Genomic DNA, 13,306 nt, shown 5'->3' with positions numbered 1-13,306 from the left:
TTTGAATTTCTTGTAACATACATTCTCTTTCAAACTACTCTGGCCTCCAAACACCCATCTGGGCGGGAGTACATGCAGTTACTTTGCTATGTACCTTTGTTGCATGCAAGTCAGCAGTTTCCAGAAAAAGCTGCCGACTCAGCTCTTCTAGGGCATCCACTTCTTGCTGGATAAGGGACAGATCTGGCAAACCAGCATAGTCAAGGCTAGAATACATCACAAATTCTTAATTAAAATCAAAACATTCCCCACCTTCAGCCCAAGGGCCACATCTAATGGTTTGACCACTTTTTTGATGCAGATCAGTTTTTTGATTCAGTCTTAATGCTCCGTGTTAAAACTGGACCCAAAGAAATCTCAGGGACACATATATTGCACACTACTCCATTTTAAGAAGGTAGGCAGTACACAGTATTTAGGCAGTCATGCAACAAGCTCTTTATTCCTCTGCCTGGGGAACACATCGCAGAATAGAACCAGAGGTCTCAAAGACTGCTGCTCCACTTTGATGAGCATCCCTTGTCACTGAAGTGCATCATCATATGTCACTCTCGCATCATCTTCATAAACAAAACTGCTGAGTAACTGCTCCAAGAGATTAGTGATTATTGTGAAGTCTAGTCAAATATCCGAATTCTGATTTTAACAGCTAGTGGGAAAGGAGAGGGAGAGGAAGAAGATTCCTCAGCTTTAAGTATGCAAACTGCACACTTCAGGTGGTCTGGAAGAAACTGTTGGTAGGCAACTTAAGTTAGAGAAATACAGACCCTTGTAATTCCCAACAGATTCCTTCTACCCCTTTCACATGGGCAGAGCAACTTCTGTTCACCTGTTCCTATTCACCTTTTTGTCACACTGGTATAGTACCAGTGGCCAGCCTATATCATGAGAACAATTTATTTAGTCAACAAGTTGCTTCCCGCCCTTCTTTTTCTCACTGCTCTCCAACATGGCCAGAAAGCCAACTATAGGCTAGGTAAATTGTTCCAGCACCTCAGCCAACCCCGTTGCTTTGCTCAAGTACATCCCAGGTTCTCCATCCTGGAAGAGCATATTTCAAGTTACGAGAAAAATACGCGTGCAGGTCAGTCACAGAAGCAGAGGATACATCAGAATAGAAAGTTGTCTCCCACGTCAGCGATGTGATGGGGTAGACATCTGCAATGTGACACCATAAGCGTGCACATCTGTCCTGCGACCTGCTGTACACCTCAACCACGGTGATGCAACAGCACATTTATAGGGCAGGGCAGCAGCATACTACTCACGACTGTGTCACAGTAAAGCTATGGGTCCAAGTCCTGGGCCAAAGGTCAGACAGTACAAGTGCTAGACAGCAAACTTCCCAGGAGACATTAAGCCTTTTGCTCAGACCGCTGAAACGTGTTGAAACAAATGCTTTGTAACTGGCCCAGCTAACACTCTTCCTTTCAAAACGGAAGAAAGCTGGAGCCACCTCCCAAGGCAGGTGCCAGCATGCAGATGAAGGATACTTTCACTGCCTGCAACGGATGTTGTAACACTTTTTATCATTCCCCAGAAGCCAGTGGGTTTGTTATGCACTTCTCCTCTCTGGAACATTGTCCTATGAGCCACTGCTATCCTGAAAGAACAGAAAACACAAGTCCTTAGGAATAAAGTATTTTTATAAAAAATCAAAACAAAAAAAAACAACCAAAAAGCAGTTCCTTAAAAGACACTGTTAAACTAAATTCAGTGCAAACAGATGCCCCCTTGTTTTCCCCCCCTAAGCACCGATCTTGCTTCATAATATTATCTTGATTAGCTCTGGAGTAGAGCCCAGACCTAATCAAGCGAGATTCAGTGAGACACTTCCCAAGACTTCCATTCAGGATCCTGCTTCAATCCTTAAAGGGATTTAAACCCAATTAAAAATAAAAATTCAAACGGATTTCTCAGTCATATGATTAGTCGCTTTCCTTTCCTCAAACACATGACTGTGCTATCTCAAGTTCAGAAATCGGAAAACTTCTCATGCTCCTCTCTCCCCTTGAACACCTCTTCTTTATCACTGCACATCCGCCTCCTCCACAGAACTTCTGAGCGCTGGATGGTATGCAGCAGCACTCTCTGATATGTTGTCACTCACTACTGGGCTGCATGACAAGCTGTTATGAAGCAGAAACACATAAATCCATCATTGGACCGAACCACTGGATGCTTCAGGCGATCTGAACATGACTCCTAAAGCTAATTCCAACACTACAGCAGCAGCTGCATATTGTCCCTCACACTCCCATGTACACTGCAGCATAATCCCCACGAGCAGCACTGGCTTCTGGCCTCATTCCCTCACATTTCTCCCCATTGAAATTTGCGAGCCAGTTATCCACTCCTAAGCTGAAAACTATTCATAGGATTGTCAAGGCAATCCATGATTCGACAGTGTTTAGGCCCCTTCTTGTAGCTGCAGCCAGTATTGCTACATTTGGCACTGAGCCCTCTTCAAGGTTGTTGATAAGCAGTGTAATAAAAAAAAAAAATCACTCCTCCTTCACATCCAGCAAAAGAAACACCCTTGGGGCACCCCACATAACACACATAAAAGCACATATGGCCCCAGACTACAAATAACAGAGATCTTAGAACGATTCAATTCATCCTGATAGCTGCCAAATGTAAGAATTGCATTTTTAACCCTTGCTTTCTTCCCAGTACCCGATTCACATGTTCCATCCAAAATGATCCACAGCACTGCAGCAAAAATGCAGCTGTGTCAAGGTGAAGCGCAAGGCTGTAAGTACACAAAGGCAAATCTTTTCTTTTGAGAGGTGACAGAGATCTCTGTGCCCACACAGTGGTTCGGAGTTCTGAAGACCTCATAGAAAGGATCCACAGGCAAAAAAACACACACTTTGCCAGTGTAGATATGTGATTTATCTACATCAGATAGGCTGATTTGACTCTAACATGAAGCAAAATGAAGCAATGGTGTCACAGAATCTAGGCATTTCAAACCTGAGGCTTAGTTATGTCATACCTGCAAGGATGAGTATAAAAACCTGCCAACCTTACAGGCGAGTTTCCAGAAGGCTTTATTTGATTGCACTCAGTAAGGAGAGAATGGCAATTCCTGTGCAAAAAGCATCAGGAAAAACAACTTTCAACAACTATCTCCTGCTGACAAGGAAGCCAGTACGAATAAGGGTTGGTATGAGAAGAAATGTCAAGATTAGCAAAGAAAACAAAAAAGCTTTATGTTCTATTGCCTTATAACCCTTGTGTGCATTGAGAAGTTCTGAGTTATGAGTAGTACTGAAAAGGTGGCCAGCAAGAAAATGACACTTTATGGAACTATAGCATTTACCCTACGCTGTAAAATACCACTATTCCTGCTTGTTCTGCCAAATTATTTGGATTACATTTGAACTGATACAAATCTAACTTTTTAAGCTCTGCTTTATATGAGCAAATAGTCCAATTATGCAAGCCACTGCTCCCTGTCAAAGCAAAAAGAGAACAAAATCTACAGAACTCGAGCTTCTGCTATTTCTTGCACATTTCTGAGACTAAACAGTTTTGGGGGTTTTTTTGGTGTTTGGTTTTTTTTTTAAACACACAAACACATGAACTTGCAGCATAATTCCCAAGCGATTAACACCCTTTATGTGGCTCTTCATAACGGTTAGAAAGTTGCTATATTCAGAAGATTTCCTGGCCATAGGAAGGCAGGAAAGCACTAATCATTTACAAGTCCCAGACATCCTTACCTTTACCCCAACATCATCCTCCCTGGACCAGAGGTCCAAAAACACGGTACAAACCAAAAGAAAACAGAGTCAGAAGCAGCACTGCACGATATATTTTAACTCCAAAGCCAGTATTTTAGTATGGTCCTAGTCAATTAAATCAATTAAACCCGAGTAATTAAATTTTCTCACTACTTACTGTCTCACACATGACCACAAATACTGAGTTAACATTTGTTTAACACTTAACATTTTCAAATGGGAAGAAAAAAGTTACGCTTTAACTACACTTTCATATGCTAATACTGATCAGCAGATACGCACGCTGGTGACTAATTCAGCAAGGTTAGACTACCTAAAAGATCCCTTGCCATCCATTAAAACATTAGTGCGCCAAAAGTAAAGTTTGGGGGACTGCTGTGAGAATTCAGTGTCAAGACAGTGAAACCTTTGAAGTGACTGTGGTATATTTATTCCGCACAACTAGTAAGGCATGTAATGTATAATTTGTAACAGCACACAAAAATCTTTTCAGTGTAAATGAAATTACATTGTTTCCAAAAGTAGCTTTTTCACTTGGGGTACATAGAGTCATAGAATAGTTTGGGTTAGAAGGGACCTCTAAAGGTCATCTAGTGCAACCCCCCTGCAATGAGCAGGGACATCTTCCACTAGATCAGGTTGATCAGAGCCCCGTCCAGCCTGACCTTGAATGTTTCCATGGAATAAGCTAAACCAAGAAGAGCAGAATTCTGACGGCACGCTTGTGCACTACACTACATTCACATTAGCAATATTTTGCAATTCTGCAAAACTTAACTAACGTAAACCTTGCCATTTGCAAGAATATAGCTGTGTCCACACCAGCTCGCTAGCCTGCTTCAGCTTTGACCAGGAAACACCAGATCCACAGAGCAGGAGAGCACTCAATACGTATGAACCAATTGCTGTACTGAAACCACCAGTAAGAGAGCCAGCTGCGGTGGCTTAAGGGTCACTTACTCGTCAGGAGAGAAAGATGCCCATCTTACAGACTAGTCAAGCTGCCATCAGAGGGTTACAATTTGTCTTGGAAGCCTAATCTGTGCCACTGCAGTAAGAAAGGGTGCAATTTAGTGCACACGTCTGGGAAAAAACCAAAGTTGTGTATCAGGCCAGAATGAAACACCACACAGCTCAACCCAATTCAGCCACCTGTTTCACCAGAACACGTAGCCCTGACAGGACTAATAATGTTGGTAATTTAAAGAACCATCGTATATCATACTGACTGAAAAGCCTTGAAACAAATAATTTCATGCTACTGCTGCCTTCTCACCTTTTTTTCTTGCTAACAATCATGTCCATAGTCTGAAGGAGTCGTCGCTCCAAAGCCAGAATATCTGCATCTGTCACGTTCCTGCAAAATGAAGACACCCAATTAGGCCTGCTATCCCATTTCGGAGGAAATATGCACATGCCCATGAAACAACGAAGAGAGAAGCCTGTACAAGTAGAATATGCTTCAGCAATGGAAATGGTTCTAGCATTTAGACATGGCAATAGCTAGATTCACAAAAAAAGTTACAAAAAAACTTGAATCAATGCCACAGGAAAAGCAGAAGAATAATCTCAAAAAGTGGACAAAATATTTCACAAGGCTGCAGTTACCTGAGAAAGTAGGACATGTAAGTGTATGGACAGTTGACAGCCCCAAATCCTGACAGCAAAGCCATGAGTGTCACCCCAATCACACCCACACGGCTGATGAGCTGTTCTATAGAGAGGATTCCTGAGAGAGGAAAAACATGGCATTAGTAACGTTGCTCTCTTCACTCTGCTCCACACTTGGTGCCTTCACAAGATAACACACATACAGAGCTGCTTAATGAATCCAACTGCCTTTCCACTGCAGTGACCAGAGGTACTATGAAGTACAGACAGGGACTACAAAAGGAAAGAGGTAGAAAGTCTCCCGCAGAAAGCACGTTACCATGCTTAAAAACAGGGATGGGAAACTCTAGCTATGAAGAAGCTTAAGACAGATCTGGAGGGGACTAACAGCCAACATTTTGTTTCTAAATTAATAAAACATTAGTGATTGCACTTTGCTGAGGTGGGAACACAGATCATCCACCAGACACTATAAAAGAGGCATCTTCCACAAAGCCACTTCTGCAGCAACTAGGATTAAAGTTACTTAACCAGCTAGTCCTGGCAGACTGGCCCAAAAATGTCTGGACCATAGAGAGGAAACCCTATCCCCTCAACTGTCATTAGAAGTGACCCCTCCAGATCAGACGCAATTTGCGCTTGTGGGACAGTAGAGTTATGACAGCATGGGAAGCTTATGCTGCTCCTGGCTGTTCAGTATTCACCTTGTGGACACACACACGTTGTTGAGGTGACCCCCAAAAAGGCATTCCACCTGAGCAGTAAGTGGACTGTAAAACATATATTCACGTAATACAGCACGAACATCAAGCCTGTGCTGTAACTAACACCAAGCACTGAAGTTGCATTTATTCTTCTCAGCCATTAAACACAGACCTCAACCCATCTTCTCAGGATACAGTGCCATGTGCTACTAAACATCACTCACTTTTTAGGGAGCTAGTTACAGAGCAGCTGCCACACACAGCACATTTGGAGCTTACATGATTGCAAAGCTGAGATGGCCAAGCGCCAAGCCACATTTCATGCTTCAGAGAAGGGGAATAAATGATGAAAACAAGGCAAAAAGACTTCACAAAGGGAGGCCGAGACACCCAGTCATGTGCAGCTGCACAGAGATTTACACCAGCTACAGAATGTGCTACAATACACTGGCCTTTTGCCCCACACACTGTCAGACAGCAGCAGTTAAAACAGAGGTGCCTTCAAAATGACATGACATTCCACTGGTTAAAGCAATGCTCCCCCATAACACTCATAGCAACTCTACTCTTGTGATCAGGTCAGATAAAATGAATGTTTTATCAACTCAGATAAAGACAAGAGTTTTATTAGAATACTAGTATGTAACTGAGTAAAGCATAACCTTCCTTCTACTACGAGCTCGCAAACTCAGGTCTATCAAACAAACTGCAGACCAACTGGGGCTCCTGACTCAGAGCCCTGATTGATGGTGCATTTCCCAGCTGCAGCACACTGCCATCACCATCCCCAGGCAAGGCACCCCCTGACACAGGATGCCAGTGCAGGTACTTGAAAGGTCCCCACTAGTCAGCACAATTCCCCAGCTGCAGCACACCACTGTACATGCAGGTGAGCAGGGTGGGGCACACAGAGAACGACACTACAGGTAACGTACGGCAGTGTGAGGGGCTCATTAAGCACAGCCTCCTGTCACGCGTCCCGCCACAACAGGATCCTACCTGTCTGAATTGGGCCACCGCCACACAACAAAGCCCTGCAGCAGCCTTGTCAGTACATGCAGGACAGCAGCACCCTAGCCATACGGCAGGGAAAAAAGGCCTAGAATCCTTTGCTCTAGCCTTATGTCTACTCCTGGTAGTATAAGGCACTGCACAACTGTTAAGTGGAGGTATCATCCTGTAAAGCAGAAGTTAAAAATAGAAAACACCCCACTACCAGTTCTGGAAATCTGCAGTTGTTACGTGGCTTCACAGAACCTTTTCAGTGATCTGAAGAGGATTACCTAAACCCCATGGCTAACTTCCCATTGGGTTATTATATTCTGCCAACTCAAGCGCCTTCTGCAACTCAAAAAGGATACACATTTTTCTTGGCAATGAAATGCTGGGCAGAGGGATCCACACTATATACTAGCTGTTGTATTTCAGTGGCACATGACACAATTACGAAACACAGATACACCCTTTCTCTTAGGAAAGTTCTAGGATCACAGGTGAAAGGGTGAACAGACCCTACAGCAGTTGGTATCCTTCAATTTTTCCCTTACAGGTTAGGACAGAGTAAAGTAGCCTCCTAAAGAACAGAAAGGTTAAGCTGACCATTGTCTATGCAGACAGACGTATTCACCAATTTGAGTGAAACTGACTGAATTTCACCTGTTGAGAACAATATACAAACAATTTTCCAGTGCAGGGGATAAGGGCAACCTAAGTTACACAGGAAACCCAGGGGACAAATAGCCTGGTTCTACAGCGTTATGATCCTCCAGCACACTTAGGTGCCTGAAGGATTCAGTACAGGTAGGCACATGCTAACAAGCTCTGTTGGACCCAAACTAGCCCGAGTGCACACAGTATCTTCACACTATAAATACTCTCGGTTCCATGACTGCAACGCAAAGATACCCAAGCTAATTCTGCACATAACTAGCTCTGGCATCCAGCGGGACTTAACCAGCTCACATTCTAGTACCATACAACTGTACTGTCTCTGGGCTCAGGTGGTGTATGAAGCTGTACCGAAGCTAGCACGCACTGCCAGATGTGTTGCTGGCTACATTCTATATAGCTCTGGTGTTTAGGCACCCTGCCACGTTTTGTCAACTGGACAGCCACCTATGCTAAAGTGATCTGATTTCAGTCACAAGAAACAATAATCTGACTGAAAAAAAGTCAGAAGAAGGACTGATTGTTGATTCTCTTCTTAAATAAATTAGCTTTAGTCTCCACAAGGAAAGAAGCAAGCGAATAAAAATCGTGATCAACTTTTTGTGGAGACGACGTTTTTGTGTCCGCAAAAAGTACACTGTGTTCTTACATACCCTAGGTTCAGTTAGGACTCATTCACTTCCCTGAAGTTTTCCTGTGGTACTGGAAGAAAACTAATGCAAATAATTCAGATGTATCCACCCATTTCTGTCAGTCTGGCAACCTTCAGATTGCAGATTTCAAAGCAGAGCAGACCCCCAGTTGCAAGAACTACTTTCTACAGTCCCAACTGTAGAGCTGAGATAAAATAACAAGAACTCCAAGATAAAAGTGAGATAACAAAGCCTTTTTTCAGGAGGGAAGGAACAAACAAGAATATGAAACTCACCATGTTTTGGGCTGAGGATAGGAAATGGATCCCCCAGCTTCCAGAAGAAATACATGAATGTCAACCACAGAACACACGCAAAAAGCAGTTTCTGTCTGTGCACTAACAGAGAAGAAAAAGAACGGTATTTTAAAGACATTCTTCCTTTAGGGCTTTTTCTAGCTTGCAAAATTGCTACGTCGGCCCAAAGGCTGCTTTGAGCACAGGTGGCCAAAACAGGTGTCAACTGACAGAGCTACAGCTAGCAGCATGCACCCCTTCACTTCCTACAGAACGAGCTATTTGAGACACCACCATTTGTAAGAGGTAGTGCAGCAACACACCACTTTGGCTTTTCCCTACGGACGTACGAAGAGGGCTGCACTATGAACAGGGGATCACTTAGCTGCATCTTTCTTGTGTGACCCTGAACATGAAACTTGGAAACTTCATCTTCGTGCCAACACTACACATTTAATACTCCCAACCTACATGCCTAAGCTTAATACAAGAGAGCAATGAATATCAACAGCTCAAGGGCAAATGTCCATTAGCGCATGGAGGAGGCCTCATCCAGACAATAGTAAGCAAAAAAAGCGAAAGTAATTTATTGAGCTTTTCTGCCTCAAGAGTAATTCATTGAGCTTCTCTGCCTCATTTCTTCTACCCCCTAGCAGAACCACACAGCCTTGCCAAGGGTTCCAGGGTTTGGCTGCAAGCTTAAAATTGTAAAGGAACAAATTCCAGTAACATTACTCTAAGGTGCTCAACTTTGTCGAAATCCACAAAGAAAAGCTACATTTGTTGGGGTCACAAAGTATCTCCTAACTGCTCAATAAACAGTTCATGCTAAAGCATTAAGTTCCAAAGACAAGTTACCTAGCCAGAAGAAAGCCAGAGGAAGGAGGGAGCTACGGGGATAGTGACCAACACATCTCTCTCTCTCTCTCAGAAAAGTTACTTCTCATTTGTATGCGTAGTCTCAAGTTAGCAGCCCCACTGCCACAAACCAAGTACTCACATAATCTGATATTGCTCACAACAAAGTAACCAATGTAGAAGGGTACCATGAAGACTAGGATGAGCAAAATGACACACAGGTTCAGCTTCCAGTGAAAATATCGAGAGCTAAAATAAAGCCAAAATACTGATTAGCATGCCATCATAATACAACAAATTTCTCAAAGACAATCGCATGTCAATGCAATCCTTTCAACTACATCAAACATTGGATAATATTGGCCTAGCATATAGAATATTCTGGATTTTGTTTGTTGTTTGGGTTGGGGAGAGGGGGGTGTCTGGTTTGGGGTTTGTTTTTGGTTTTTAATACAGAGCTCAAGAACGCATATTTCAAAATTAACAACTATCCAGAAAAACACATTGAGCTATTTTATCAAATACTGTATTTTCTACAGTGATTAATGCTGGTTTCAGCATGATTCATTTGATTTACTGCTGATGTAGTTGAACAGTAAATCAAAACTAAGTACAAGCAGTAATTAATTTTGTAATGAGTGGCTGAGTCAAAAAAGGGCTAATTCAAATTGAAAAGATTAAAAGTATTTAATGTTCGTAATTCAACAAGTTTCACTTCAAAGTGAGTTGTCTCATGTGCAAGACACTGCAAAGCAAGAATTTAAAAATACACATATATATCAAAACGATCAATACTCCTCTGACCAAAGGAGATTAGTCAAATGCAGATGAGATTCATCTTGGCTGAACTGACTTTTCACTTAGCTTGAACAGAACAATACCTGTCTTGTTCCCAATATTAACTCATATCCTCTTTAAGCCTCGGGGAAGGAGAAGTTATGAGGATCCTTGCCACTTTTTCCTAGCTAATTCAGACGCAAACATTTTCATCTATATTGATGTCCAGCCCTTTACTGAAGCTTATAAAAGCATTCTCCTCAGTGATCTCTCCGGCTGCAAGCTCTACAGATTAATAGCATACAGTCAGAACTAACATTACCTTTTATCAGTTTTTAACTTCTTGCCTTTCAACTCCTTTGACTGCTCTCTTATACTAGTATGATGAGAGAGAATAAATAGGAAACCCAGCTAGCCTCTATGTGTTACTGTTCTATCTTCTCTTTCCTACCGACTTCTGAAGTAGACAGTTTTTAACATCCCCTTAATATAGAAGTCCTCACCCTATGTCAAGGGAGGATGCGCCTTTGATTCACAAATACCGTATTATTACAGAAGTAGTTTTCACCCCATAATTAGCTTCACACCTTATTCACTACTCCAACTACCACAGAAAAACTAGTGCTTACAGTTTCTATAGTCTTTAACATCTGAAAAGTGCTCTTCAGCATGATCTGAAGCTTCACAACACTCCCATAAAAGAAACTGTTTCTTTTAACTTCACAAATGGAGAAAGTCAAAGACTAAAGCCTTGCCCTAAGGACCTAGACCACACTAATAGCAACTGCATGGAAAATCAGGAGCTTATGGCTTCTAGTCTCATGTTCTGTCAAATAAACAAATCCTGCTGCTCAAACATCTTTGTTGAGCTGTTGATAGTTTTCTCACACAATTTCCCCAACCCAAGACTAATTCATTCATTTAGAAGTTGGACTGAAGCTGCTGAACACAAGGCAGGCTAGTCCTTGAGTGAGCTCCCAGACTCACCTGCTGTTCAGCACCCCCAAAATCTCAAAGATGATGAGTTCAAACATGGTACAAGAGAAGGCAAAAGTCACAGAGAAGATCACCTGGACCACATACTGTCGCACCTGCAATGGAGAAAACAAGCCAGAGACATCAGGCATTTCCATTCCCAGAATGGCATCCTGATATCCCTCAGGTAACAAAAAAACAAATTACAAGGTACAGCGGCATACCACTGGGTCTCTTGCTTCAAGGCACCTTGCCTTTTATCGCAACGGGAAGAAACCAACAGCCTGTTAGGAACAGAGGGCAAACTCGTAAGTTGCTCAGGATTACACTGATCGCAGCTATGGGCACTTTTAACAGAGATGCCTACACAGAAGGGATGTCAAGCATGCAATGCCCTATGTCAGCTTGACTAATGATAGACCCTTGCTAACAGAGCTCTTTGGTCTTAACCTTAGATTTAAAAATAAGAGCCATATCAGAAAAACTTTTTGGATCTGAATTTGGCTAGCACTTAAGCCATCTCTGACCTAGGTTATATTCTCTCATACCCCTCTAGGGATAAGAGAATGTGACAGTTTTATCCCATCCAATCCTCACAAACAATTCAGCCACAATGAACACACCTCACCTAATAAAGTGAGCCACTGAATTTGATTTTGTCTCAAATATTTTACAATTACATACGGCAGGCTTACTCAAGCAAAAGGCAAAGTAGTCTCCTATTATCCCTGTACCTCCTCCACTTTTTTTCATTTATTTAACAGTAGCCAATATGGAAACTTTCACTGGCCCCAGGAGAACCCATTTCCTCAGATACCTAGGAGTCTTTCAAACAGAAGCACAAGAGGAAATGAAAAAGAAAGTAACTGTAGAGACAATTAAAAATAAGACAAGAGGGCCTAAAGAGAGGACAAAGGCCAGATGCAGTTTTTAGAAATATTTCTATAACTGGGAGTAATTTTTAAGATGTAGAATTGTAATGAAAGGCCCCTTCTCACCTCATAATCCTTGAAGAGCTTACGCATGAAGAATAGCCACCCAAATCCAAAGAACAGCACCTGCAGAAGAGATAAAGCACTTAACATTTGTATCCAGCAACTTGCAAAATACAGAGCTGCTTCACTACTGACTGTAGGTGAAAGAAATTGAAGGAAAAGAGCTGGGCCAAAGTACCCAAGATCCACAAAAGATTAAAACTTGCCACAGTGCCATGGAAAGAAGAATATTTTAAATATTCAAGTGTAGCAGATACCGAAGGCTACGACCTTACGGAAGATCCAGTCAAGACAGCCCATTTCTGTATTCCCAAGTTCTCAGCATTCCTCAGCTGTTTCTTGTTTCACTCTTCTAATCTACAGAATTAGAGTTACAGTTTTCACCGAAAACACATTAACAGAGGCAAAGTAAACACTCGAATGTCCACAACATACAAACCTTCTAGGGATGAGCAAATCTTATAAAAATATCTGCTGTTTCTTTAAGACCAGAAATGCATTTGATTTTTCTGGAGAGGTCTTAACACTAAATCTGGTTATGCTCCGACACAATGTGAGAGAAAGGTGTTAAAAGCATCTCTAAGGTAAGGAAAAGGCAGTGTTGAATGCCTCAAACCACAATCTGGAGTTGCAGGAAAGCCACACAGAAAAGGTAGGTGAAGCAGGACAAGCCAATAATGCTTTGCATTTCAACGGCTCTCAGAGCACTTTGCAAAATTTAGTTAAGTTTCAACACACACCTGAGTGTGTAATTGGTAACAGCTGGCAAAACTTGTTTGAGGAGGACTTCAGACTTTAAAGTAACTGATAGCAAAATGAAAAAGGTAAGATATTCCACAGTCCTCTTATCTACAGGTCATAAGTCAAAGAAGTATGATAAGCAAGTGATATTTACATAAAGTAATTCGACATTTAACAGTATAAAGGAGGAAAGAGGTAGAGACAAGTAAATAAAGTAAAAGAAAGAGATGTGGAGATAATCAAGTACAATAATAACAGAGGAAGTTATACATGAAGATTAGATTTCCCTTGTGTTAG

General features: G+C 42.0%; 1 protein-coding gene across 1 annotated transcript in view; it reads right to left on the bottom strand.

Moving 5' to 3' along the window:
- Positions 1-12,328, bottom strand: part of GPR89B (G protein-coupled receptor 89B) — a 15,438-nt gene extending 3,110 nt beyond the window's left edge. Inside the window, exons 1-8 of the mRNA XM_009323916.1 lie at positions 12,272-12,328; positions 11,286-11,389; positions 9,664-9,770; positions 8,664-8,765; positions 5,361-5,481; positions 5,029-5,109; positions 1,494-1,603; positions 95-183 (exon numbers count right to left, since the gene is read on the bottom strand). Of these exons, the coding sequence (XP_009322191.1) occupies positions 95-183; positions 1,494-1,603; positions 5,029-5,109; positions 5,361-5,481; positions 8,664-8,765; positions 9,664-9,770; positions 11,286-11,389; positions 12,272-12,298 (741 nt within the window). The 5' untranslated portion in view covers positions 12,299-12,328. The remainder of the gene's footprint in view (positions 1-94; positions 184-1,493; positions 1,604-5,028; positions 5,110-5,360; positions 5,482-8,663; positions 8,766-9,663; positions 9,771-11,285; positions 11,390-12,271) is intronic.
- Positions 12,329-13,306: the final 978 nt, after the last annotated feature.

Source organism: Pygoscelis adeliae, unplaced genomic scaffold (assembly GCF_000699105.1).
Source record: "Pygoscelis adeliae isolate BGI_AS28 unplaced genomic scaffold, ASM69910v1 Scaffold124, whole genome shotgun sequence".
NCBI lineage: Eukaryota > Metazoa > Chordata > Aves > Sphenisciformes > Spheniscidae > Pygoscelis > Pygoscelis adeliae.
This window is presented reverse-complemented; position numbering and strand designations above follow the sequence as displayed.